General features: G+C 42.9%; 1 protein-coding gene across 1 annotated transcript; it reads left to right on the top strand.

Annotated features, from left to right (window-relative positions):
- Positions 1 to 19,969: 19,969 nt before the first annotated feature.
- LOC111233917 (Krueppel-like factor 6) lies at positions 19,970 to 25,959 on the top strand. Its single transcript, XM_022761836.1, has 4 exons — positions 19,970 to 20,259; positions 22,784 to 23,366; positions 24,540 to 24,663; positions 25,383 to 25,959. Exons 1-4 carry the CDS (start codon positions 20,158 to 20,160, stop codon positions 25,432 to 25,434), a joined length of 861 nt encoding a protein of 286 aa, XP_022617557.1. The 5' UTR covers positions 19,970 to 20,157; the 3' UTR covers positions 25,435 to 25,959.
- Positions 25,960 to 27,458: the final 1,499 nt, after the last annotated feature.

Genomic DNA, 27,458 nt, shown 5'->3' with positions numbered 1-27,458 from the left:
CAGGATTTTCAACGAACTCTTCCTTTAAGAATCCAGGACTTTGTATGCATGAAATAATACAAAAGAGGGATTGCACAGGTTCCAACAGGTTGTAGCTGTGTGAGTCTCTCTCTCTCTCTCGCTCTCTCTCTCTCTCTCTCTCTCTCTCTCCCTCTGCAAAAGTAGATTCATAAGGTGCCTCATCTTCAGAGTGAAGTAAGTCGAGCTTGTGTCAGAGAGGCCGTTGAAACGCATCGGGACACACGCACACACTAAAAGAAGTAGAGGGCGCAAATTAAATATACATGTGGTGCGTGTGAGGGCGGTGAGTGAATGAATGAGTCGTCTCCTGTTATGTAACACGCAGTGTTGTGTTCTGCAAAGCAATTGAGTAACTGCCTGCTTGGCGTCGGAGTTCAGTGCTCGAGACATTTCGCTCGAGTAAGACTCTGGAGGAATGTCTGTCTGTGTGTGTGTGTGTGTGTGTGTGTGTGTGTGTGTGTGTGTGTGTTTCAGCCCTTTTGGTTTAGTCTTAAGTGTCCAGCATGATTGAATAAGCAGACAGAAAAGAACAGCAGAAAATCAAAGTAAGACGAGGCCAGAAAATAGAGAAGGAAAGAAATAAAGCAAAGAGAGAAAGAGAGCACAGACTTTGTAATGTCTCACAAGAAAGTAAGTCAAAGAAAAAAAAATAGCCAAAACCAGAAAGAGAAAAACAGACTAGAAGGAACAGAGAGAGTGAGTGACACACACACACACACACACACACACACACACACAGAAAGAGAGAGCTGGAGAGAGAGTGTTATGTAACTTTGTCCTCAAGACGCTCTGCCAAAACTTGGCTTGGCTCGCCTCGCTACTACAACGACAGAGATTTTCTCATGGAACAGATTAAACGGTGCTCAAGCGGGAGACCAGCAGATGCATGATGGATCCCAGCTTCTTCCAGCTCCCATAAACTGTAGTAAAACACCTCAGTGCACTCTGTGTATGCTGCCTGAGGACACTGAGCTGTACCAGTGCAACAAAAGCGAGCAGGAACATAAAGTCTTCACTTACAAACTGTACGCTCAGATGAAATTTTAAAAGGTTTCTCCATAAGGTCCGTTTGGCCCCTAGTTTAAGCTCCTCCACCACTGGAGTCCTGCCACTCCGGCTGCTTTATGCAGTGAATTACTGTATGAAATGGACGCAACCTTTTATGTGATTATGAGTGTAATTTTGTTTTTGGAGCTCGTCTGCTCTCTTAGTCAGATTTAAAGGAAAAAAAGAAAAGAAAAAAAAAACTCTCTGGATTTGAGAGCAACTAAAAGATGGAGCACTTTCATTTACAGAACATCCAGCTGCTCCTTCCTGAAGAATAAAAAAACGAGGAATCCCCTTTGACTTCATAAAAATAGGTTATCCCTTCTTCTTCCAAGTACAAGTTTTTGTATGAATAATTTTCCATGGTTTAATAAGACAATGGTTTGTTTCTGAGGTTATTGTGAGCTGCACCATTTGTACACTCATGAGACTAAACTGAAGTTGATTACATAGAGATTCTGTCAGGGGAAGTCTGTAAACTGACTGCAGCATGCCGACTTTTACAAACTCAGTCGGCCTGTGATGAATTATACCAGAGAGAGGAGAACGCAGCAAAACTTCTGTTGGTGAGTCAGATTTTCTGGACAAAATATAAAATATTTGCTGACTGAAGATTAAAAAACTCTGAAAAAAAAAAAAAAAAAAGAGGATGTCATGGAGGAATTTCTCTTTTACCTTAAATGACTAATGCTAGAGAGGGTGGATAGAAAGGCCCTGGAAAAACAGGGCTTATTGTTAAAACCCTGACTTGAATGACTAAGAAACTGAACCAGCTTATTAAGCAGTTTCATAAAGCCAAGTTAGAGCTAATGTTTCTGCACAGGCCACATAACAGCTTGGATTTTACTCGTGCAACCTGAAGCTTATTTTTTACCTATTTTCCTGCAATTAATCAGTGTCATTACGCAAGGAAGAAGATAGAGACTCTATTCAATTCCAAACTCCGGTGAAGACCACACTAAGATGCACCATTTCAAAACGCACCTCTCTTGCTACGTTTACTCCTGGTGTCCACACTGCTCTGGAGTTTTCTTATCAGCCTCGACTACCAGTGGTGAAAGCAACATGGAGAACGTACGGCAAGTGTTGCTGACCTCGTTGTCTTTGCTAGCAGCTTTTCATTTTCGTTCAGTAACTACCCAAGTGCAGAGTAGACGATCTGCTTCCCGTGTCAGAAGTGGCCATGTTATGTCTGTGTTTTCAGGTGTGTTAGCATGGACGGAGATATGTGGAGATAGAACGGTCGTCTTGACGGAGATCGTTTCTGTTTTTTAAAAGAGAATTTAGTGCGGACGTAGCCACAGACTCCAGACATGAATCACGAAACTAATCAATTCACAAAGATGGAAACTCGTATATAATCCACGTACTGTACGAACAATAAAACATCAAAGCACATTAAAAGCCATCGCCGTAATCATGCAACATGTCGCAAACCACCGGTTAACTCAGACTGGGACACTATTAGCTGAGTTAGCCCAGCTTGTTGTTGTCCACCATCACACCCCACCGTTTCTCTTGTGGATGGGCAACAGTGTGCCTTCACTGGTGGATGTCCAATGTGACACAATTCTATGTTTAACTGCCAAAATAGAAAGTAAACGCACAGATCTCTATATTAAATGCAGGAAGTCCACAGCAAGAAAGTTCGGTGGGTCCAAGGATAAGTGAAAACAAATTATTTCATAATTTTTGTAACAAATTATTCATTTGAGAGACGAGATTATGATAGTTTCCTTGTACAGCTGACTGAATTGTGATAATATGTGTATACTGAGACCACAAAGTAGTAATTTGGGGGAATGATTGGTAATTTGAGGGCTGAAACGGCTGCTTTGAGCGATAGGAAGCTGTTTTATGCTGCAGCATGGATGGTAAGACTTTCCATTAAACATTAAATTGTACTTAAATCAGCTTTTTGTGCAATTACAGCGTGTTAACGAAAGTTAAGCGTTTTAAATGTTACCCTGAACCTTCACACTCTCTGTCCAATCATGTCATCCAATCATGTGTGCCTTACTCTCTTCCACTAACAACTCGGCTCTCCCATTTACTGCCTAATTGGGCTCTCAAGGATAATGGCCTATTTGTTTGTTTGTGTGAGTGCGAGCGATCAAGAGTCGGGATGTAGCTGTGTGTGTGTGTGTGTTCTTTTTCTATCTGTGCGTGTGTCTATGTGGCTGTATTTGCATGATTGGCTTTGCGTGTGTGTGTGTGTGTGTGCGTGCGTGCGCGTTTGAAATGGCTCTCGTCCTCAATGTTAATGTCAAGCGCGAGTGAGGCAGATCTATGGCAGGTGTGAGAACAGCTTGAGGCTTGTGTCATTAGCCCGCCACCGGTGTCACTCCGTCCTGTGCCGATCCAGCCTGGCACCATCCATCCACCAAATGCCGCACACACTCTTTTATTATTAAAGTGTGTATTCGCTCTAAAATGATTTAACGCTGGACAAGTGCTGGTCTCTGTTTGTGACTGGTAAACTGGTTATGGAGGAACCTGAGGCAGACTCCATGAGGAGCTGGCTCCACTTTGTTTTTTAGCTGATGTTTATCCAGGCTTGTACCCAGCTGCCCTTTAATGTGATTTAATAGTGCATGTCAAGAGTTTTTGATTTTTTTGATACTTGTTTACTTGAAGATTTGATGTGTTTCTACTGTCCTAACTAGGACGACTGTCACGCTCCATATGGCCACTGGTTACACAAAAACGCTTTGTCCTCCACGTTAAAAAGAAAGTGAAAAGTGAGAGGAGCTCAGTAGGTGTTGAAGTGTGTCATCTCAAGCGTTTGACACTTCTGAATGTGCAAGAGTCAACACGAGCAGAGGCTTCGGTGCGGACGAGGCACAGGACTGGGACAGAGCGACAGACTGCCCCGGTAAGCCTTTGGCACTGTCATCACGCTGCATTGTGGGTAACACCGCGTGACACGACCACAGGAGTCGGAAAATGAATTTTCCACCCTGGGTGCATGGCTTTGGGGTGATTAACAAGGTAAATGTTACTCAATACTAATTAACACTTATTGATGCTGATTAATGTGCATTTAAGGCGCCATAAATGTTTAATTCTCGTCAAATGCAGGAAATGGAACCCCCCCCCACCCCCCCAGTGATTTTTACCTTGAACTAATTTATGCGCATGCTTAATAAAGGAGTGGTAATAAGCAGTCGGTGGTCTCAATGAAAAATTAGCTCTTCAATCAATATCTCTGAAATCAAACAGTAGCTTAACTTTTTGATTTCAGCGAACTGAACAGCTGAGACGGAGCGAACAACAAACCAGTTCTCCTTTATTTCTCACAGAGATGCAGCAGACCCATTACTGAGGGCTGGGGCCTGTCATTTGTCTGTAATACCATAAGCTTGCCAGAAATATTTTCAGGCCTTTTTCTTTTAATACAGGGAAGCTTTGCTGAGCATGTACCTTTTTTTTTTTTTTTTTTTTTTTTTTCAAACTCCTGCCTGTCATTCATAAAGTAACCTGCAGTCCAATCTGAACCTTGCTGCTGCATACAAGTTGCAACAGTGAAAAAAAACACTTACCATTATTGCTGAAATAAGAGATGCAAAACTACTTTATTAAAGGGACAGGCCCTGCATCCAAATTCTAGTACTATTGTAAATGTAAAACAAGATTCTCTGACCGACATCTTCACCCTCTCTAAATCTCTTCACTTTCTTTTTCTAAGCCTCTAAAGATTTTTAAGGCAGCGTGAAGACACTAAAACAAAGCTGTACTGTTCTGGTTCAGTTAAGTTTTTTATTTTTTGATTTCCCAGCAGTAATTTTGTGTAAATTACTCATGTTTTAATGTAAGATCTTGATATCTCCAAGCATAACATAACCCCCCCCTAAAAATCTTGATTAAACTCTTCACCTTGCTGCTCTCATGTCATGTTTACCCCAGGATGTGTCAGTGCACTGTGACAGTTTGGTTGCATGTGGTTACAGGAGCAACAGAACTGCCCACGCCCAGTGGCACCAGTTACTGATGCTGGTGTGGTTACATGTGAAACCACAGACCATGCTGTTAAGTTAGCTTGTTACTAGTAACACCGATTATTTGGTGACGATTAAAATACTTGAATAACGAGCTAAAGCAAAAGAGTTGGCTAATGCAATCTAGGAAGTTACAAACTGTTGTCATCACTTGTGTTGCATGTGCGTGATGAAGCAACACTGGGTCAGAATTCACAGTATGCATTACAATCAGTGTAGCATTGCAGTTTCACTAGTGTCACTTACATTATAAGCTTGTATTTGTGCGAACTTGAACAGGACCCAGATTTATCAAACCAGTCTGCTCATGATAGTCTGAGGTTGATTCTTGCAGATGAATCAGTACTGAATTGAGTGCCTTGCTCAAGGGGACCTCACTAGTTTAATTTGAGTGAAACATTGCGACTGTTTTGTATCCATTCACATGTTCCCTGTGTGTGAGTGGAGCATAGTTCAGCAGGGTCGTGTCTGTACTTTCCTGTAGCAGCTGTAACATAGCAGAGCTTGTTTGTTGGACTGGGCGGCTCTGGGGAGCGCCGTGCTGCCACACTGGTTGCCCCACTACACACTGGCCACACACAGACACACAAAAACACACACACACACACACACACACACACACACAGAACGACCTACACACAAGCCTATGATCACAGTGTTCATTGTCAGTGTGAGCCAGGGTGGCACAAACAAACAAAAGTGGTTACCATTCTTGTAAGAGATCAAACATGCACACACAGATGTACACACAAAATGCTCCCACATGCAATTGCATTGACATACCAGCCCACATACTGAGAAACACACGCTCAGATACACACACACATACACACACAATCCCCAGAGCCCAATATAGAGTCCATTAGTTTGGAATGCCACACTGCTTTCCTCTGAACACGAGATGTACTCAGACTTCACCAGGCCTGACTGGCGTGAGTCACACAGGGCTCCGACAAACCAACATGATTGCCTAGTTACCCATGTGGCTGCAGCGACTACATGTTTAAGGACCGGGTGACTCACAAACGCCCAAGATTACCCTGACATTAAAACCCACAGCTTGTGTAAATACAGCACTATTATTCCCGCTGAACTCTCTCATTCACTGTTTGCAGTGGAGTGATTCATGCATTGGAAACACGTGACCAAAAGAGTTCCTCCGCTCTGGACTGGAAAGCATGGAGGGGGGTTTCCCCACTAAAATGACCAGCTGGGTTGACATTCTGCAAAAAAAAAAAAAAGTCTTCCTATAATTTCTGTTGAGAGTATCAGTTACACGCTCAAGGCAAATATAACTGTGTGACAACACTGAATTATACTTCCTCGGAAGGTTTAGAATGATGCAAGATATAAATGTATTTCAACATAAACTGATTTTTTTCTCTTTCTCTCTCGCAGGAAAAATGGAATAAAAACAATACTTTTCTTATTAGAAAGATCTCTACCAGCAGGATAATATTGTGAGTTCAGAGCATTTAACTGAAGGGACTAATGTAAGCTTAAAGGTCTCATATTGTATAAAGAGACATCTCCATGTCTTTTTTTTATTTTTTTATTATAAAGCAGGTCTAAGTTCTATATTAACACTTTGAAAGTACCAAAGCCTCAGTCCACAGAGAAATAAACACAGCCTGTATTCAGAAACGGAGCTTTAAAGTGAGCTGCCAGGACTTCCTGTAACTTTGTGATGTCACAACAAAAGGAGTCACCGCTCTCTGCCATGCCCCAAGCCCCACCCACCTGGACCCACCATCCAACCTTGCAGGTTTGGTTTCTCTGAGTATTTACCTGAAATTTGCCATATTTTTTTGTGATCGCTCAGAAAACAGCCAATCACGAGAGAGGCTCAGAGCCTCCTCTCTTGTGATTGGCTCACCAACCTGTTGTTACTAGAGCTCCAGAGAGGAGCCTGAGAGAAGAGATGTAAAACTACATTGAGATGGTTTTGGGTTCTTAAAACTACAAATAAATTTTCTGATGGATCAACACTTCAAATAAGACACAGATAAGGGAAATGTGGGACCTTTAAACTCCCACGCCAGCAATAAGGAACCTCGCTGAACTGAGAAAGGGAAAGAACTCAAATTTGGAAGGGATGAAAACTCCACCAGAAGTTGCTCCTGTAGCCAATTAAATGCATCATTCTAGACATAAATTTAGCCACTGCCACATCACAAGAAGTGGTTCTTTTTCGTTTGTAATGTGGGAACTCAAACGGGACCCTATAGTATGTCTTATTGAACTGGCTTTGAGAACAGCAGTAAGTTTTCTGTGTTAAACTTAATACTGGAAAAAAAAAAACAGTGATCAGTGCATGAAAGAGTCACTCAACCTCACCATGACAAACATGTCCTATCTGAAAGAGGCTGTGAGGGCAATGTGCAGCTTTTTTTTCACCTCCCTTATTTCCCTGTGCTAAGTCCACAGGGGTGTTTTTCTGATTCACTAAAAAAAATGTGACTCAAGCTGTGGTGCAAACAAGCTCTCAGAGGGAGCAGTCCGCCAGTGATTAGTCTTCTTCCTCACCAACCTCAAGCGCAAATTGCTTCAGCTTTAAGAGCTGCCATCTCTGCATCTTTATACTTTTTCTTTTTTCTTTTTTTTCTTTTTCTTTTTTTTTTTTTTTCTTTTTTTTTTTTATAGAAAAACCTAACGGCAAAACACTGGGGGAGTTTGTGTTGCAAAGTGTAAATGAATTGGGTAAATGGCTCGGAAGGCTTCCACTACAAATAGCTATTATGAGATTATAATGCGATTTACACAAAATTTGAATATGCATGACCAAGACAGTCGCAAAGATAATTTATTTATTTATTTATTTATTTTGCCAGAGCTATTAGGCAGCTTTCCAGTCTTTGCACATGTGTTAGGGAATTCTTCTGCTCTGTGGTTTGGTCATGTTGCTGACCTGGCGATGTCGCTCTGTGGCTGATTCTGCGCTCACAGCAAAGGAAACAATTTTTTTTATATATGTTTAATATTTTTATTTCATACTCTTGTCATGTTCGTCTGTCATGTCATATAACTTGACTATTTTCAGATTATTGTGGTTAATCCCTCCACACACCCTCTCTTCTCTTTGCATGATAGTGAGTCAGACAGGATGTGGAGTGCTGCTGATGGGGTGGAGGAATCCCCTTGGAGCGGGGAGGAGGGGGGGGGCTGGATTCCACGTCTGGGTTACAGTGGGAAGGAAGGGGGTCACGTTCCTGTTTGCATTATGGGATGGCAGCCGTGGCGGAAGAGATCTGGATGGGGGGTGGGTCATGCAATGCAGGGTCCTCTGGGGTCATTCCCTCCTATCATCACATTCACAGCTGCTGGGGCTGGGCTGAGTGGGACGAAGAGGGCAAGAAAAAAAAAAAAAAAAAAAAAAATCTCCCATGATGTACACTCCTCAAGCACGCTGGACTTGGAGTTGAATGGGGACAATGAGGTAGAGCCTGCTGAATATAGCTGAGTGAAGCAGTGTAGTGTGGCTGCCCAGCATGAATGAATGAAGTTAAAAAAGGGTACGTCGATGCTCAGCCAAACTTCTCTGGATAAACAAAGGTTAAAATAAAACTCAGCAGCCTGAATGCACTGTTTCTGCAGACTGAAGGGCTTCTCTATAACAACCAATAGAGATGTAATGATAAAGGAAGTCTCTGTTCACACCAACCCTGGGTTTTTTTCCATCATTTAAGAGTTTTCTAATCAGTGGGATGGTTACATAATAGACCTGTTATATTCTAGTCTGGACTATATGGAAAACGTGATTCACAGGAGACTTTTTTTTCAAACCATTTTGGCGCTTTAGAAGAAGCAGAAACAGGAAAGAAAAGATAAAGAATCAACTTGAAATCTGAACTGTAGAAGTCAAATGAGTTCAAACAAACTGGATAAAACTGGGACACAACTTTCTATGTGATTTTAACTATCAACATGTTTTCCAATCTTGGCCGCGAGGACCTTTAAGTATCTTTCCACTCTTTGCAGCGTCTGAACACCGCTGCCATATCTTTAGCTGCGCTGTCAAATGTTTGTCTTGACTACCTGTTTTTCCTCTCTATTCAGCTGCGTCCTCTGCATTTCCCATCTGCAGGGTTACGGAGGCTTCCTTTCACGAACAACAGGATGTGTGCTACTTGGACCGTACGTGCAAGTTTTTGTAACCTACAAATCATTTTTAGCTCTCCGTAGTGCCTGTGACTCCATTTCCATTTTGCCTCACACACAGCTGCCTTACACACAGTCTGACTGTGACTTTGATTGTCAGATTTACATGCTGGAATTTTATGACAACCAGTGACGCAGTGTTAAACATAAATGTGGTTAAGCTGTGACCTTTAGCTGGTACCTTTTTCAATAATGGTCTTCTACAGCATTACTTTGTAAGGCCTTAAAGGTCCCATATTGTATATTTAACTGCATGTAAGATAGATTCCCATGTCTTTTTTGATTATAAAGCCGGTCTAGGTTCTATATTCATACTGTGAAAGTATCAAAGTGCTCAGTCTACAACAGTCAGCCAATCAGAAGAGAGGCTTAGAGCCTCCTCTCTTCTGATTGGCTCACCGACCTGTTGTTATTAGAGCTCCAGAGAGAAGCCTGAGAGAGAAGACATAAAAATCGTTTTTGGTTCTCAAAACTACAAATATGTCTTCTTGTGGATCAACACTTTAAAAAGGTCCCATGTTTTACACCTTTCACTGTTTTATTTAAATTCTAGTCTCAAAGCAAAAGTATATCCGACTTTTAGAGGCAACATAATTCCTATAAGTAGGTGAGCAATGGTGCGGTATAATAGCATTTGTCCGTAATGGTTTGTATTTTTTACATTACCAGGATTAACAGACCCTGCACATATCTCATCCATTACATTCAGTCATAAACTCCCGAGGCGCAGTTTAGTCATTTTCAAACCTGCTCTCATCTTTTTTTTTTCCTGCTTTGTCAGGTTGAGATTGTGATGATTCGACTCATTAATTCGAGGCGCTCTCTAAGTGCACGGCTAATAATGGACTCAGCTGTCCTCCGTTTATTATGATGGTAGAGAGAGCAAGTTAAAGGGCAATATTAGGGCTTTTGGCAGCATGTGGGATTGAAGAGAAAGCTCCTAACACTGGCAACAGACTGCAAACATGTTGCAGCTTCAAGACAATCCACCACCAAAAATACAACTGCTCCAATAACAGCATGGAAAGCCTTCACTTTTCCAGCCAAAGAACTGAAGTTACCCCTCAATAATAATTGTTGATAAGTTGGTGTTTTCGCTTTGCACCATCAATCACGTTCCTGAGGCGTAAATGCATCGACTGATATCTCACATATATCTCACTTTGGAGCGAAGCTGCTTTCTTATTCCACCGAGGATCAGCATTCAATTTATCTCTCTCCCTCGCTGCGATTCAACAGAGGTGATAAATCTCCAGAGCTAAAGCAAAAGCTAAAACAACTGACCTCAGCGCTCACTGATGATAACAGCTGTGCGCCCCTAAACTGAAATCAATACTTTATCTTTTACATTTTTTTTTGTTTTACATCTCACACATATAGTTAATCCAGACGTGTGGAATGGATGGTTTACTGTCTTGCAGGAATTGTTCATTTTTACCTTGTTTCAGTAGTAAATCCCTCAGTCTCCCTGGATTCTGGGTACATACAATATATTAAAGGCCCCATATTGTATAAAGGTGGATGTCCATGTTCTTTGATTATAAAGCAGGTCTATGTTCTATATTAATATTGTGAAAGTATCAAAGTGCTCAGTCCACAGAGAAATGCACATGGCCTGTATTTAGAAACTGAGCCAAAAACCAGCCATCAGGACTTCTGTAACTTTGTGATGTCACAACAAAGCAGTCACCACTTTATGCCATGCCCAAAGCCCTGCCCACCTGGAAAATATGGCAGATTTCAGATAGCCAATCAAGAGAGGCTCTGAGTGTTTGACTGTTTTCACCAACCTGTTGTTACTAGAGCTCCAGAGACAATCCTGAGAGGATATGTAAAACTACATTGAGATAGTTTTTGGTTCTTACAAACACAAATATATCTTCTTAATAAAACACTGGAAAAATGTAAAATATTGGATCTTTAAAAAAAACAAAAAAAAAACACATGCAAACAGTGAAACAATTAAAAGCATATATACTAAAAATATGTCATATAATGTTAAGATTCTATCCAGTCAAACACACCCAAACAGACTTAAACTTGTAAAACCTCTGTTCTTGACGATCACATTGGCTCTTCTCAGAGATTAAACTTGTGACCCTCTGGCTCTTGGCTATTTCCTCTAACCCCTTGGCCACCCTCCTGCTCTGTCACATTTCCAACAGGAGTGCAGTATTCAGTCAACACAGGGATGTTTTTCTCCCCACGGACCAAACCAGAGAAATTCAGCAGATTGACACACTCCACAGTTTTATTAGTCAAGGTAGAGCGAAGGGCTTCTGTTTCCACGAAGCAGCCGGTCATGAGATGAGGCTGACTCAGTCAACTGTGACTAGCCCTTCCTAAACATGAGTCACCCTGGCCAACATCTATTATTTCAGTAAACAGTTCTTTGATTACAACATGCAGAGTGGAGGAAGTGCAGCCCATGCATAGGTGAGCAGTTGCGTAAACAGGTGAACATATCCTTTTACAGTTAATCATGCACATCTATGTAATCGTGCATACATTAACAGCTGCATCACAAGTCTTTCCTTAGGCATCATGCAAGTAAAACACTGGAGGATTTGATGTACAAAATCTGTGCTACACATACAGTACAGTATAATAAGGTACATATTGTCCACAGGTGAATTTTGTAAAGTCTTGCAGCGACGGGACAATAAAAAAAAGGCATTTAAACCTATATTTTTCAAGTATGTGTCGACATTTGCAGATTAAATTCATTGTTACAACTTTCAAATATCATTACCTTCCATCTGAAATTAAAAAAAAAAAAACAGGCTCCGTCCACAGCTCTGCTTTCCAAAGCTCAACTGCACTGACTTGCTTTACTGCTCACATCTATAAAATAAAACGATGTTGTGTTGCAGCCAATCATGGCCTAACCTAAAATAAAAGCGTACTGCTTGTGAAATTAGGGAGTGACGCTTCGATTTGTGGTTTTTGGTGCATTTCAGACTTACTTTGTAATTACAAAGTATGACAGGAAGAAACCATAGCGCTCCATTCACTCATTCAAACAGATTAGGGCTCTGTCAATGCTGTGGCTGCTGTTTTGGTACCTTTTATTGCAACCACCGCCATGTAATGTAATCTGACAACTCACTACATTGGCCAGTAAGATAAACACAGACCACGTAGAGTCCTCAGATCATTGTCTTCTGCTGTGTCACAGCAATTCACCCCCTCCTCCCTCCACCGCTGCCATCCAGATTGGATTAACATTGAAGGTCAGTCCATTATACCAACTGCACCATTAAATGTATGGGATTTATGGTGTTACGCTAAATTATTCAGCATCGTAAGTAAATTATGAAATTAATCAGCATCATCCTGCTGCTCTCACATGGCTCAGCTGATGTTATCCTCTACGTTCAATGATTGTTATTATGTTAATCACATCATAAAACACGTCATATCATTTCAAAGTCAGATTAAGCACAGAACGCAGCCATGCCTATTCACAGCAACTTTTTGCTGCTGCCCACCCCTTTTTGTTAAAGTTTGCTATTTGCTGCTCGAAAAAAGCCATAAGAGGTTGCCAGATGACATCACACATTAATTAGCACATCAATGCATTTGCCACACCGCTTCTGTTTTTCCCAAGCTTGTAGCAGGCAGAGCATAAAGCAGCACATCAGACAAAAAAGTCATTCAGGGACTGCACACACACAAGCGTTTTTCCTGATGGCGGTGGTAGTGGAGGTTGTGGTGGTGGTGGTGGTGGTGGTGGCGGGGGCGGTGGCATGTTTCATGTTGTCACACGCTGCTTTTAAGAAATGATGTCACCAGCAACAAATTTCACCAAGAACCACGTGTTACGTCATTTAAAAGCTTTTTCATACATGCCTGAGCCATACGTGCCGGCACTCACCCTCCCTGTGCATTTATCTGTCTCCCATTTCCTGTCTTTGATCGCTGATGAGCCACTGCTCTCCCGGGATGCTCAGAACCCAGGAGAGCGACATTCCAGCAAACGGTTAACATGTTGTAAGTCCGGGGTCATCTGAACCCGGCCCTCCATCTTTTTGAGATGAACAGATGACGTGTTTGTCGAAGTGGAGTCGTGACTCATCTAATGTACAGTTGATAGATGTGGGAAAAATGCTGGAGTTGACCTCTCTTTGTGTTGGTGTCTGTTGGGTGGAATTCTGGGACAACCCTATGGGCTCTCTCTCAGGATTTTGTTAGACTATTATATGTGGGCTGGCATTGCGTCACAGTGATCTAATTAGATGATTCAGTTGTATTCTGATAATTACATTGTTTGAAGTGCACTGGCTTTGTGTTATAGTGCTGTGTGCAAAAATCACCAGGATGTGCGATTGATCACCTTCCAGTCTCAGATAAAATAAACCTCTATTTGTTCTCCGGAAAATATTTCAGTTATATTTTCCCTAACCTCATTCAAACACCTTCTATTGACATTTACGTACATTCATATTTGTCATTCATTGTCTATATGATCTAGTATTTCTTTTATTGAATATAGATTATGAACTCTATTAATTTTATACTGTGAATTTACAAGATGGATCTTAAACTATGAGCAAACATAGAAACATGTCACTACATCGTTCACCTTCGCTTGCTATAGAGCGACGCGTTTCGGCAAAGCAGCAACCTCCGGGGCTAATGAATGAAGCCAACACGGAAGTACCAAAAACAAGCATTTCTTTAAATGGCCACTAGCGTCTGGTTTCAAAAGTGAGTCAATCCCCATAGACTCCCATGTTAAAATGCCCAACTTTACAGCAGAAATAAACATGTTTACAGCCTGGTACAAAAAACGGTTTTGGTCTCTTGCTGATTTAATCCTTTCTAACAACTGTACAGGGGTGAATTTTTATATAATTCACCTGTTTACATTTTATTAAGGCTTAAAGTTATTGAGAATTGAGGGCATGCCGCTTTAAGCCAGCGTGCACCGAATTATTGGCTCGACATGCGCCCCTCATCTTTGTCCATTTTTGTATTAGCCGGGCGTTCGGCGGAGTCAGGTACTGGCAAGATGGTGACGACGGAACAGTTCACTCTTCAAACAGCTCTTCAGAAACCTATGGGTGACGTCACCACTACGTCCATCTTTATTTACAGTCTATGGTTTCAGCATTATGACCCTGATGAAGGCCACAAGCCAAAAAATGACGCTCGTCGGTCTAATATAGTTCCTCTTCTTAAGTGTTTTTAACCTCTGGACTTTTTCCATTCTCCTTGCACCTTGGAAGTAGGTGAAGTTGTGCCAGAAACCTTACTCTGCCAGATATATACATGGTGTATTTTTACTACGTGGTATAAAACCTACTTCATCTCACTAAAGTTACTGATAAGGACGATTTCTGTGCAATGGTTTCCAGCCATAGTAATCATCTGTGTTTCTGCAACAACCACAGCAAGCGGAAACTTCACAGTGGCAAAGACCTTTCTTCATCTTTGCTACGTGTTGTCGTCACCATCAACAGTTGCCCACATTGGAAACTTGTTGAAGAAAACACAGGCAGTCACACTGACCAATCACAGCTCTTGTGGTGTTGCTACGTTGGCAAGTGATTCGGTGCAGCTCTATTTCGGTTATTTTTTGTACCACTTAGGCAGTCAAGAGAAAATGAAGTTGTATTCCCAAGAATCTGCTGCTTCTCTTCTAAACTTAGTATGGACCTATTATTAAGACTGACTGTTGACTGAACCCAGTGTCCTCTCAAAGCCAAAAGACGTTTTAGGTTTATGATGATGGATGAATGAAAAACAAGACATCCGAAATAAAGTTTTACTTTTATGACCTCTGGGTTTGAGACCCTGATGACTTGGCTATATGATGTCCGTTGAATCAGGCATCACAGTCCAATAGGTGTATCTTTAGAAAGCATCGCCATCATGAGTGGTTACATGGTGGGCATCAGCCACGGTGTGGCAACAACATGGACTCAATCGCTATACGCCATCATCCTTCATTAGGTTTGAAGAGTTTCTCTCTCTTAGCTTATCTTTTTGGTTGCATTAGGGACCAAGGCTTTTATTTTCAGGCAACATCACTTAGAATCTCTGTCGACTCCACTCGCAGGTATTAGTCATCCAGCGAAAGTGAACTGAGTTTGCTTACTCATGGTCACATTCCCTCGTTATCTCGACCGTGGAGAGCTGAAAACCCTTGTTCAAAAGCAGCTGAAGAGCAGCCGCTGAAGAAGAGGAGAGCCCGACTCCTTCAGTCTCCTCCAGGAATCAAAGCGGCGTTCCTGTCATATGTTTGCTCCTCACTAACACACACTGCAGCTGCAACAAGAATCCATTCCCCCTTAACGGCCGAGGTCTTATGATTCTGATTCATCTACAGCGCATCACAACTCAAGATCAATAAGACATGTGATGTAAGGAACCAATTACATTAACTCTGCGTGTTTTTGCTGCACAGTCACTCCACAGACTGTTGCTCATTGTGCCTCCTCGATCCTTTTTACATACTGCACTTTGCTTCGCTCTGAATATCTTTTGCATTTTGATTAGGTTCAAGTGACAGGCAGTCAGGGTGCCACGCTGAATACATTGGCTAAATCAACTCTCTTATACATCCAAATGGAAGGTAATAATCCCACTTGCGAGGGGATCAATCAAAAGCATAGACACAGTAACATGCGCGGCTTCCAAATCACTGTCATTTGTTGATATGCTATCTGACCTTTCTTTCCCAACGGCAACAGGAAAACTTTTTTTTGTCTAATTACGGCTGTGTATTTCTAATCAGGCACCGGGCCCTGTTTTGCAAATTAAGAACGGGCCATTATCTGCTGTGGATAGAATTTTAGGACAGCTAATTAAAAGTGAGTGACCACTTTTTGGCATTCTTTCCAAACGCAGGATTTTAAACTGTGTGTTGGATGAGGAACAGCAGTGGCTTGTTTTCCCCCTGCTTGATCCCTGACATTTTCTGTGGTTACACGTTTACAAAACACAACTGACTTTGTGACGCGCGAACGTTCGCTGCTGGCTGCTTATGTGGTTTTCAGCTGTGGTATTAATATCTTAGCATCTATTTAAATCTCAGCCTTCATAAATAACAGTATATACATATAGAATCATGTTTAGATATATATGATCTATGAATGTGATGTTGTGTTGCTCTCATTATGTTATATGTAAGTTTCTTCTGCATTTTATTTTTAAACCCAGGCGCATAGCAATTAACCAAACACATTCTCAGTGCAGTGTGCGGCGCATGTGACATATGCAAACACACACGTAAACAAAGACCTGACCAGAACGGAGCAGTGCTGCTTATCTGTATGCTGTTTATGCTCATTATTTTGTTGCTATGGATTCGTGATGTCACACAGACCGGCATCCCACATGCATCGCACATCACAGGCATCAGTCACCGCTTCATGGCAACTGCACTGTATACAGTGGTTACTATGACTCATGCTATCTGTGCATCAGGATCAGGGCGACCTCTGCTACCGCTGACGAGAATGTGCAGAAATTTGATTTGATGAGGCCGAGTTTCACAGAGGAGATGACAGAAGTGTCACTTTAGAGACATTAGCATGGTGAGTGTGCTGTGTTGGTGCTGAAACACAAACTGACATGAGTTCCAAAGAAACTCGCATGAAAAAGGCACTGTGGTAGTAATAAATGGAAGTCAGGGGTAAATGTTAACAGCATGGATCTGATGTTGTTTAGGGCAGTTGTCCTCAAAGTATGGTCAGGGAACCCCCAGGGGTTCTTAAAGGGGCTCCTGGGGGTCCACAGCAAAAATGGGAATAATTTATTTTCACTATAATTCCATCCATAAGTAGAACAATGACTCTTTCGGTCATGGCTTTCAAACACTTTCTGTAATAAAAGATCTAAGAGCAAAACTCTTATCAGATGGGGGCCCACAAGTTTGTATCAGTTTATGGGTCCTTGATGTGAAAAAGTTTGAGAACCCCTGGTTTAGGGCATTACATGTAAGGTGGTATGTGTATAGCAAAAAAAATGAAACAAAATTTTTTTTTAAAAATCTCTCCTGCCCATAACATCTAACATGAGCTGTGTCCCAATTCCATACTACATGCAGAGTCCAAGCAAGCCTGGAATTAGGTTCATAAAAATCAGAATCCACACAAATTCTACTTGAATTGTGCTGCTGATGGACATAATTGTCCCACATTATGCTCACAGAGAGACAGGAGAAGTTGCCCATAGCTGCAAAAAAATAAACAAATTGTGGTTGTTATCAAGACAGCATGAGAAATAAAACAAAAACGTCTTATCTTCATTGCATCTTTATGAAGTTAGGTGCCATTCCAAATTCATAGCTTCATCTCATAGTTGGCATTATGCCATGCTCTGGGATGCTGGGATGGAGCTGAAGGGAAAGATTCCCATGTTTATGACTTGTGATAATTTGTTGAGTTTGACTGACACAAGGAAACTCTTGTAGTTTGATTTTTTTTTTTTTTTTTTTTTAATCCAGATACATATTCTTTAGTGCCAAATCAGTTAGCAGTATATCTGGTTTCAGAATAATTAGTCCACTAATTGTAATTACAGTTTGGATATTGATATGAACAGTATTTACATGTCATAAATTACTCTGACATGACCTGTATATTTTTTCATTTCTTAACAATTACAATAATGCACAGTCCAATTCCCCATGCCTGCTGTATACTCTCACTGCATGTTGCATAAAAGAGAAGTATTTAGTGCTGAATACATACAGTATGTGCTTTGATATAAATACTCTATTGTCCCTCTATGCCACTTTATAAGGTCAGCAATGAATCACCGATGCTGCAGGGAAGCATGACTCTTCCCTTCCATTACCTATGATCTTGTATCACGACAAAGACCCCTGTCCATGCGCTTTGGTCTCTGTCCCTCCAAACTCCATACACTCATGACAAAATGTGATACTGCTGAGTTCTGCAAATGTGCCCACAGCTGAGATCTCAACAAAAGAGACTCCGTTGTGGAGGCGCTCGACCGGGCCAACGGGTCAAACAATGGTTCTCTGTTCCAAATATGTTGTTTGTCACATCGCCTGCCTTTAACTCGTCAATGCCGCTGTTGTTCCGCTTGACTTCAACTTTATCCCACATCTTATGCAACTGGATATGTAGTTTTACTCACATGCTCTGTATGTTTGGCGTTTAGTGAGCTGAATAATAGCCCAGCATTAGTCAGTGTTCTGATTGATGGGATTAAATAAGATATTCTTCTCTGAAAGGAGTGACGGATAGAGGGCACACATTCAAACCAATTAAAATGTTGTTTAAGGGAAGTAGGAACTTTACTCCTCACTTAACAAAATAAAAGCCTACTGTAATATTTTAAACCCATGGAATAATGAACTGCAAGATTTTTATGCTAACAACATAATAAAGCATGAAACTGAGTGCACATCAATACATCAGCATATTACCTCTGATTAATATTCATGCTTCATTGATCTCGGGGAGCAGGGATGAGGGGAAGCACTGATCACAGTAGAGCAATGATTATCTATAGTCAAAGGAGGGAAGCGCATTCCTGAAAACGTGCCAGTGTATTTATAACATGTCATATAACATGTCTAGAGCTGCCAGAGATATATTAGTGATTAGAAACTGTCACCATGCATGCACCATCAGCGGCCCGCGCTTTTCTTCTTTCCTGCCTGTAGAGGAAACAACCCGGGCCATGTGGTTTCATGTTCGTAATCGAGCATCGTAAAAAAAACACTGCTGCAAGAGAAGAGAGCTCACTTTCGTAGAAAGGGAAGAGCCACAGGTGATTGAGATGATTACACGCACACACACGCACGTACACACACACACACACACACACACACACGTATGCACTCACATAAGAGCACACACACATTAAATGCACATCATCTCCAGCACAAGCAAACCTGTCCCTCATGATATGCCTCAAGCTGCTGCCTCTACAATAACCTGCAGAGCATTTTGTGAATAATCATCTTTATGGCAACTCTATTATAACTTAATGGCTTATTAAAACTGTCTATACGGTCACAGGGAGACTCATAATAATTCTCAGGCATCTCTGGACGGCCATGAAAAGAAGAAGTCTATCAGTTTTATTTCATAGAGCACAGAAATGATCAGATCTTTGACAGTCCCCCTGAGCTCGCAGCCAGGCGACTCTCAATATTGTCTCCGTGATTAGCGCAGTGATACTGAGCCAGTCAGGTCTTTCATTGCATTTACATTCGAGCTTTAAAACACCACGAGAAGAGATGAAGTGTGTGTGTGTGTGTGTGTCTATTTGTGTGTGGGTTTGTGTGTCTGTGTGTGTGTGTGTGTGATGAAATAAAAAACAGTGAAGTGTGTCTATTTAGAGACTGAAGCGCAGCTCCACAGCCGCCGCCGCCGCCGCCAGCAGCAGCAGCAGCAGCAGCAGCAGCGGCACAGCGCTTCTCCTGCCAGTGGTCCGGAGAAGCTGAAACCCACATTTGAATCAGTAGAAAATTCGACTTCCTCGTTCTGGTACGAGAGGAGTCTGGGTTATATAGCGCTCTAAAAATAGCGCTGATTTAGTCCAATGGGAGCCGGAGACGCTTCGCAGCGCGCACCAACCACAGCACACAGGATGAGTCGGCTCTGGCTCGGCATTGGCCGGAGGTGGTCTGGTAGGCGGGACGCACCCTCCTGTGAGCTCATTGGTCGTCGTAGCGAAACGTAATGTAATCACATGGGGGTGGGTTTGTCTGTAATTTTGAATCGGGGGGGAAGTTTACAGTGCGCTGTCGGACTTTTGGAGAGTTCAGTGTTGTGCGCTCTCTGTGCGTCACACGCTCGAAAACCTCCACTGGAAGCGCACGACTCCACCGACTATTATACATGCAAATACAGCCGAGACTCCAGCTCCTCTGCGAACACAACAGGCTCCGTTTTCTCCCCAAGCTTGAATTCACTTCTACTTGTGGCTGCATCTTAGGAGTGAAATGGATGTCATCCCCATGTGTAGCATCTTCCAGGAGCTCCAGATCGTGCATGACACCGGATACTTTTCAGCTTTACCGTCTCTGGAGGAGTACTGGCAGCAGGTAACGACCCGATCCCTCTTGTCAGCCCTGACGGATCGTGCACCGGGTTCATGTGCGATTTGTTGTAGGCTACAGAAGTGCAAGGGAAAAGTGCGTAATATCGGGGGGAGGGGGCTGTGGGGGGGGGGGGGGGGGGGGGGGTGGCTGGAAAAACTTGCTTTCCACTGACAGCTGTCCGTGGACGTGCAAATGTCAAAGTTGTTTATGAGACCTCGCGTCTAGTTTGGTGCAAGTGTAAATATCAGTGTCCATGTTAAAAGTCGTTTGCTTGGTCCTCGGTTTACAGGGGAAGTGATGCAAGTTCCCTGAATGACAGATCTCTGTAATATTCCTTTAATATTTCCAAATGTTTGCAGTGTGGTGTCGTAGCTCACAGCGTCCCTGTCGTAACAAACTGACTTTTTACATACCTTATTTTAGTTGATGGGATTATTTCGATTTCTTAAGATTGTCACTATACGATCATTTTTGAAGTGACTTGTTGTCCCATTGTGTTTTTATGTTATAACACGCGTAGAGGTGTCTTCATTTTTTTTTAATTTTATTTACGTAATATTCATTAGTGACAATATTGCTGCTGGTTTTCGGCTCGTGCTCGCTGCTTGTGGAGACACATCGGCTTGTGATAGAATAAAAACACGCTGTGTTGCAGATTTTAGTAACTGAATGGTGAGCGGTGCGTCTTTGCGCGTATCTCCTCCTCTTCTCTCTCTCTCTCTCTCTCGCTCTTTCTCTCTCACTCTCGCGCTCTCTCTCTCTCTCGCTGCGCTCCCTCTCTGCCTCTCTTGCTCTCTGTCAGACACACACACACACATACTAGAGAGTGACAGACTGACAGAGGGAGAGAGAGGCTGATTTCATTTACAATTTGGCTCGACCAAGCGACCCCTGGATGACAGAACAGTGGAGTTTTATACTGGAAACGAAGGGAAAGGCTCAAGTCGCTTCTTGCTCTAGTTTTGGGAAATGAAATTAAATGAATTCGTTTCAGTCTTCCTCTTCTTCGTCTTCGTCTTCTTCTTCTGTCTCCTTCTGTCTATCAGATCTCTTCGGGCTTGAGGCCAAGTCGCCCTCCCAGGCATTTAAAGCTCGCGTGGGATTTATCCAGCACTGCTGACAAGAAACATTTGCCTCTCTCTCTCTCTCTCTCTCTCTCTCTCTCTCTCTCTCTCTTTCTCTCTCCCAAGTTACTACGATACAGTACAGTTCCCAAAATATTCCTGTAAAGTTGTGTTGCCCTTTTCACACCTAATTATTTCCTATGTTAGCGCTAAATTCCATCTGCTCCAGAGTTAAAGTGTATGTGTGATATTACTATTACTCCTCACCATGCTTAATGGAGATTATAATCCATTATGTTATTGCTAAACGATTTCAATAATGTTATTGTTGAGGCTTGTGCTTCTCCTGTTATTTAAATATAGTGTTTCCATAGAAATGGTCAAGGTTACCCTGTGATTGGCACACTGCTGTTGAAAGTCTCCAGTGATGTAGCTCTTTTGGACTCATCCTCTATGTTGCCTCTGAGCTGTTCATCCATTCATTCATTTAAATACTCTTTGGAGGCCTGAAGAGGTGAAGCTCTCCAGTGTGTTTTCACCAGAAAATAAACAGGTTTCAGAAGAGTTTTGGAAAAGTCAGCGAGCAATATTCATCAGACACCTTTTTAGCCGGGTGCCTCACTGGTTCATCCGAGTCTACTGTGATAGAAACATGGCTGCGAATTGGAATCTTCCTCATTCAGGAAACTGCACAGTCCCATCATCTGCGCTGTCCCTCATATCTGGCCTGTGCTGGGTGACTGCAGTGGGTTGAGGAAGTGCTCTCTCACTTCCTTTTCAAAAAGAAAATAAGCCCACAATCCTCAGCGAGCTCTTGCAGTATTCATGCCAGGCTTTTTATGGACCCCCGTGAACCAGACCTCCCTCCTCTCGGTCCCCAGTGTGCTATGTTATTTCTAGCGATGCCTCCGAATGCATTATTAAATCCACATTATGTTGAATAATTGATAGATTTAAAAGATCTACAAGCACTTCCCTAACCCAATGGGGGGGCTCTGTAGCATATGTAAATTTCATGACCAACCCCTAACGCACACCTCAACACACTCACGCACACAGACACGCACAACCGCATGCATGCGTTCGCGGGTAAGAGCACCTTGTTCTTGCATGCTCTCTGAAGGAAATGTGGTGCTTGTAATCTTCCCTGATATGGCCTCGCAGGGCACCCTTAGAACGTACTCGACTATCCTCTGCATAGGACATTGTGTCTTGCCTCGTTGATGCGAGCAGGAAGGAAGAAGGGTCAGTGGTGTTAGAGTCAGAGCATTTCCCCCTCCCGCTGCTGCTGCTGCTAAGAATAAACACCAGAGTCTGTGTTTCCTGTGGAAAAAAAAAAAAAAAAAATTCATTTGTTTTGGTGTTTTAGGGACTTTCTGGTTGAAGAGAAGCACTGTGTTACAGGCCTCAGGCTCTGTTCACCCGTCAAACTCACCGCTATCTCGTTTTTTCCCTCCACACAGACATGCCTCGAGCTGGAGAGGTACCTCCAGAGCGAGCCCTATGTCTCAGCCACGGACCTCAAGTTTGAGAACCAGGAGGACCTGTGGAGCAAGCTAATGCTGGCCTGCGGGGACAAGTCTAACGACACGGACCCAAAGATCCCCCACATCAAGGAGGAGGAAGACAATCAGGACAACCAGCACGTCGACACCGGCGGCTTCAACTCTGACGCCAGCAGCGAGGCCTCGGACAGCTCCGAGGAGCTCTCCCCTACCCTCGACTTCTCCTCCGGCTCTTTGACTGACATTCTGGGCGACGGTGGCGAAGACCTGGGCTCTGCCATCATCAGCACGCCGCCGTCCTCACCCGAGCTGGGCAAGGAGGGCTCGGTAGCCCGGGTGTGGAGTGGGATACAGACTGTGCTGCACTCGCCTGGGAAAATAAGGACTGGGGGCATGGAGAGGACCCTCGAGAGGTCGGGGCTCACCAGTGGGGAGACGTCGCCTGACGGGAGGAGGCGGGTGCACAGGTGTCAATTCAACGGGTGCAGGAAGGTGTACACCAAGAGCTCGCACCTCAAAGCACACCAGCGCACGCACACAGGTAAAGCTGCCAGACAGTGCGGTGCTTTTGCAAATGTCATGTCGGTGTAAGTGCAAACTCACTGTAGGTGGGGGGGGGGGGAACTATCCTGACAGCTATGACATCATGTTTTTGAAACAGAAAGAGAGAAAACCGTTCAAAAGTGAAAGCAAAATCAACTTAGATCCTCTGAAAAACGCTCCCACATACTTTGAATTGTTTGTCAGGAGGAATGCCCTCAACTGTGACCTAATTCACACAGAGGAACGTGATTTCATGCAGGAGGGGGGGGGGGCAGACGAGAGCGAGAAGGGTGGGGGTGGGGGGTGGAGGGTGGGTGAATGGGATGTTCTTTTGTGGCCAAGCAGGAACCCAGAGGATGTGGACTCTGAAAACACATCAACAGTCCTCGGATTTCACCATGGGAAAAGACTCAGGAACTCACTCGTTTGCATTCAACAGCCCCCCCCCCCAAAAAAAAAGAAAAAAAGAATGAAAGAAATAATGGGAATCTGACATTTGCAGTGTTTTGCCCAGGGTTCAAATGTAAGCAGCTTCCCTCGTCACCTCTGACCTCTGCCAGGCTGTTTACAGCTGTGTCGCCCATTAGCAGAGGAAGTCACATTCCTAGCATCCTTCACTGACCACGTCTGCCACATGGTTAATGGCCTTCAGGACCATTAGGAACAGTCTCTATTTTCTTTCCTGCAGCTCTCCCACATTACATAAGCCGTGTACTCGAGCAGCTCCTTAAAGCTGCATACCACAGCCCTCAAAATCCACAAGGCGCAAGATTGTTTTTCTCCTGAACGCACAGTAGTCAGCCCAATCTGCTTAGCACCTGCTTAGAAAACACATAGGGGCAAAGTTGCATTTGAAAAATGTCAGACATTCTGGCACTTTCATTGATAGCTCAGAATTACTACAATTACGGTGCTTGTCTGGGGGCAAATAATTACAGCGGCTAATTAAGGTTATTTGACAAAATCCTATCAGTGCAGTGTATTTTAGAGGTGAAAACCTGCAGAAACCCATTTCCTTTAGGACAAAAAGTAGCTTAAGATGTAAAGAAATCTTTCAACATTCGAAGAACTCTCTTGATAAACGCCTTCCTGTCGTCGACTTCCTGTTTATCCTCTGCAGAATGTTAATCACGTGAATCCATTGTGTGTTTTTTTTTTTTTTCTGTGGCAGGTGAGAAGCCCTACAGGTGTTCATGGGAGGGCTGCGAGTGGCGCTTTGCACGAAGCGATGAACTCACCAGACACTTCAGGAAGCACACTGGAGCAAAGCCATTCAAATGCAGTCACTGCGACAGGTGAGAGCGCCGGACATCAGTCAGTAAATGTTCATGATAGCTGGGGCCCCCCCCCCCCCCCGTTAGTGCAATATTACATGCAGCTGAGGAAGCTGAGAGCCGTCATGCTAAGATGATAAATAGTAACTGCTGTGAGTTATTGTTCGACTTCATGCCTCCTTCAAAGAAGCTCCTGAATATTAACCTCCAATTACAACAGTGCAGCTTTTCTCTTTACCTTTTGCCGCTAAGCACCTCCTTCACAAACAAAGACCATGTCACTTGCATGTGCAAATTAGTTTATCCAAATGACACTTTAGGCGGAGGCATGAATGAGTGTCAAGGACGGACTGACGGGGATGGGGGTTGAGGTCAAGAGTTAGATGAAGAGAGTTGAGTACAAGGGGATGAGCAGAGGGTCAAGTTGGGATTGTTGACGTGTGAAGAACATCTCAATGAGCCATCATAGCTTTTCCCCCCCCCCCCCTTTTAATGCACTATAATAATGTTGACTTTGCTAACATCACACATGCTAACTACCCTGGTTTTCTTCAGTTTATACTATAAACAACTGGCAATGTGAAACCAAACTCTTCTTCTTTATGAGAGGATTTTTCCGGGTAAAGAGAGAGAAACCAGGAAGTGAGTGGTTTAGAACAGCAAATGTAAAAGTGTACCTGCAGAAAACAGCTTCTCAGTCAAATCTTTTCTCTTTTTTTTTTTTCTCTTTGCTTTCTCAGGTGTTTCTCCCGTTCTGACCACCTGGCACTGCACATGAAGAGGCACATCTAAGATGGCCTCCTTGTCGAGAGCTCTGGGGGATGATTCTGGTTGATTGTCCCGACCTGTGTGGGGGATCAGCGAGGCCGGTGTGTCCTGGGAGCGCTAACAGGAGCACCGCCATGTTCCAGGCAGTGGAAAAACACGAAGCAACGCAGGCTATTATTTGCACCATACTTAGTGCCTCCAACACCTCGCTGTGGAGATTGCTCTTGAAAGGCTTTTTACAGAGGAGCGGGAGGGCGGGGAGAGACTCGAGAGAGAAAAAAAAAACAGAAAAAAAATAAATAAACGGGAAAAATCTGGGCTGGAGAAGATGGGAAGAGACTCTTCTGTATGGTGTTCGATGCTTTTTTTCCTGGAGGATTATGGGACTCCTGTGGGGGTGCCGTTCCTCCAATGACAGTGTGTTTGCCTGTGCGCATGAGGACTGTGAGTGCCTGCGACTGGGTGCCTGTGCTGGCTTTATGGAGCAGATGGAGCTTGTATTTGTGGAAGCTCGAGTGAATGAATGACATGGAGAGGGTGATGTTATGCGAGGGAGTCTTTTTTTTTTTTTTTTTTTTTTTTTTTTTTTTTTTTTTTTTGGGCGGGGGGAGGATAGCTGTTGTCTCTCTGAGAATGAATGCAAGCAAAAGAAAAAAAAAAAACAAAAAAAGGTTCTGTCTGTGATGTTTGAGTCTCTTGGCTGTGGAGAGGAGTAAGAGGGGTGGGGAGGGGTGCTTGTTTGGTCGAGCTGATTTTTGCGAGAGAGCGCCCCCTTTGTGCCCGGAGGTGGGACTGTAGCTCCCAGTTAAAAAGTGGGAGGTCGTTTTGTTTAGTGCAGCTATTAAATGTGCAATGTATTACGTAGCCTGTCTCAAACCATACACGCTATAAAAGCTCATTTTGTTGTCCATTGTGTAAGCTCTGTATCTTAAAAGGACAAAAACCAAAAAAAAAAAAAAAAAAAAATGACAACGGTTGTACACAAACAGTTATCGCCATTATAACAGAAGTTGCATGGGATCTGGGGGATGTGTTGCTCACCTGTTTGCTTATAGGACAACAAAATTCCATTCAAGAGCAGCTACCTTCATATTATGCTACCATAGTATTGTACAAAACACATAAGGCAGTCATTTTTTTTTTTTTTTTTTTTTTTTTTTAATTGATAATTTGGGGATACCACTATTGCTTGGCAACTGTCTTGACCATGGGATTTTTGTTCACTTTTCTTCACTTTTGCTCTTCTCTCTTTTTTTTTTTTTTCTATCTGTAAATGCACTGTTTACCTTACTGATGCCTTATGTAAGTGGCCTTGTCCTGTTAAATAGATCACTCTTTCTCTCTCACACACACCACCACACACACACACACCAAACGGGGGTTGCGAATGCAGTAGTTATTGTAGTAGTTATTGAATAGCTTTATAAAGGCTCTGATCCATACAGTCACACCTTTTTGCCCTTTTTGTCTCAAGACAGACTCTTCTAAACTCCTGAATAATAATAAAAAAAACCTATATATCAGCTTCATAATGACTGCCATTTTTACATTTCTGTGCATTCTATATCATAACTATATCAGAACTAAATCATATTCTTCAAAATGACCCAGGCCTGAGACAGAATTGTGGAGCACTTGGAAAAAGCAATTCAGTTTTGTAATGGTTTTACTACTATGTAGTATAAGATAGTGCACGGATGCGCATCAGAGAGACTGTAACTTGCTATCAAAGGTACAGAGTCTTGGAAACATGTTCTCATGAAATGTGGCATGCTCAGTCAGCAAGTTCCCGACAAATTTAAGATTTTTGCTGCAAAGAAAAACATTTACATCAGAGCCATTTATATCAGTTGATGTGTCAAAGGCTTGCAGGCTTAAAAGAAGGCAGCGTCCTTTTGAGTAATGACAGCATTCTCAGTCATGAGTCTGCTTTGTTGTGTTTGTGTGTTTTGGCGAGTCTCACCCTCGGGATGAGTCTGACTCTTTACTCAGTCCTGGTTCAAACAGCAACCCATCATCTGACTAAACGGTACCGAAAAAACCAGTTG

This window comes from Seriola dumerili, unplaced genomic scaffold, assembly GCF_002260705.1.
Source record: "Seriola dumerili isolate Sdu_G_001 unplaced genomic scaffold, Sdu_1.0 BDQW01000432.1, whole genome shotgun sequence".
NCBI lineage: Eukaryota > Metazoa > Chordata > Actinopteri > Carangiformes > Carangidae > Seriola > Seriola dumerili.
Note: the sequence above shows the minus strand (reverse complement) of the source record. Positions and strands in the feature narration are given on the sequence as shown.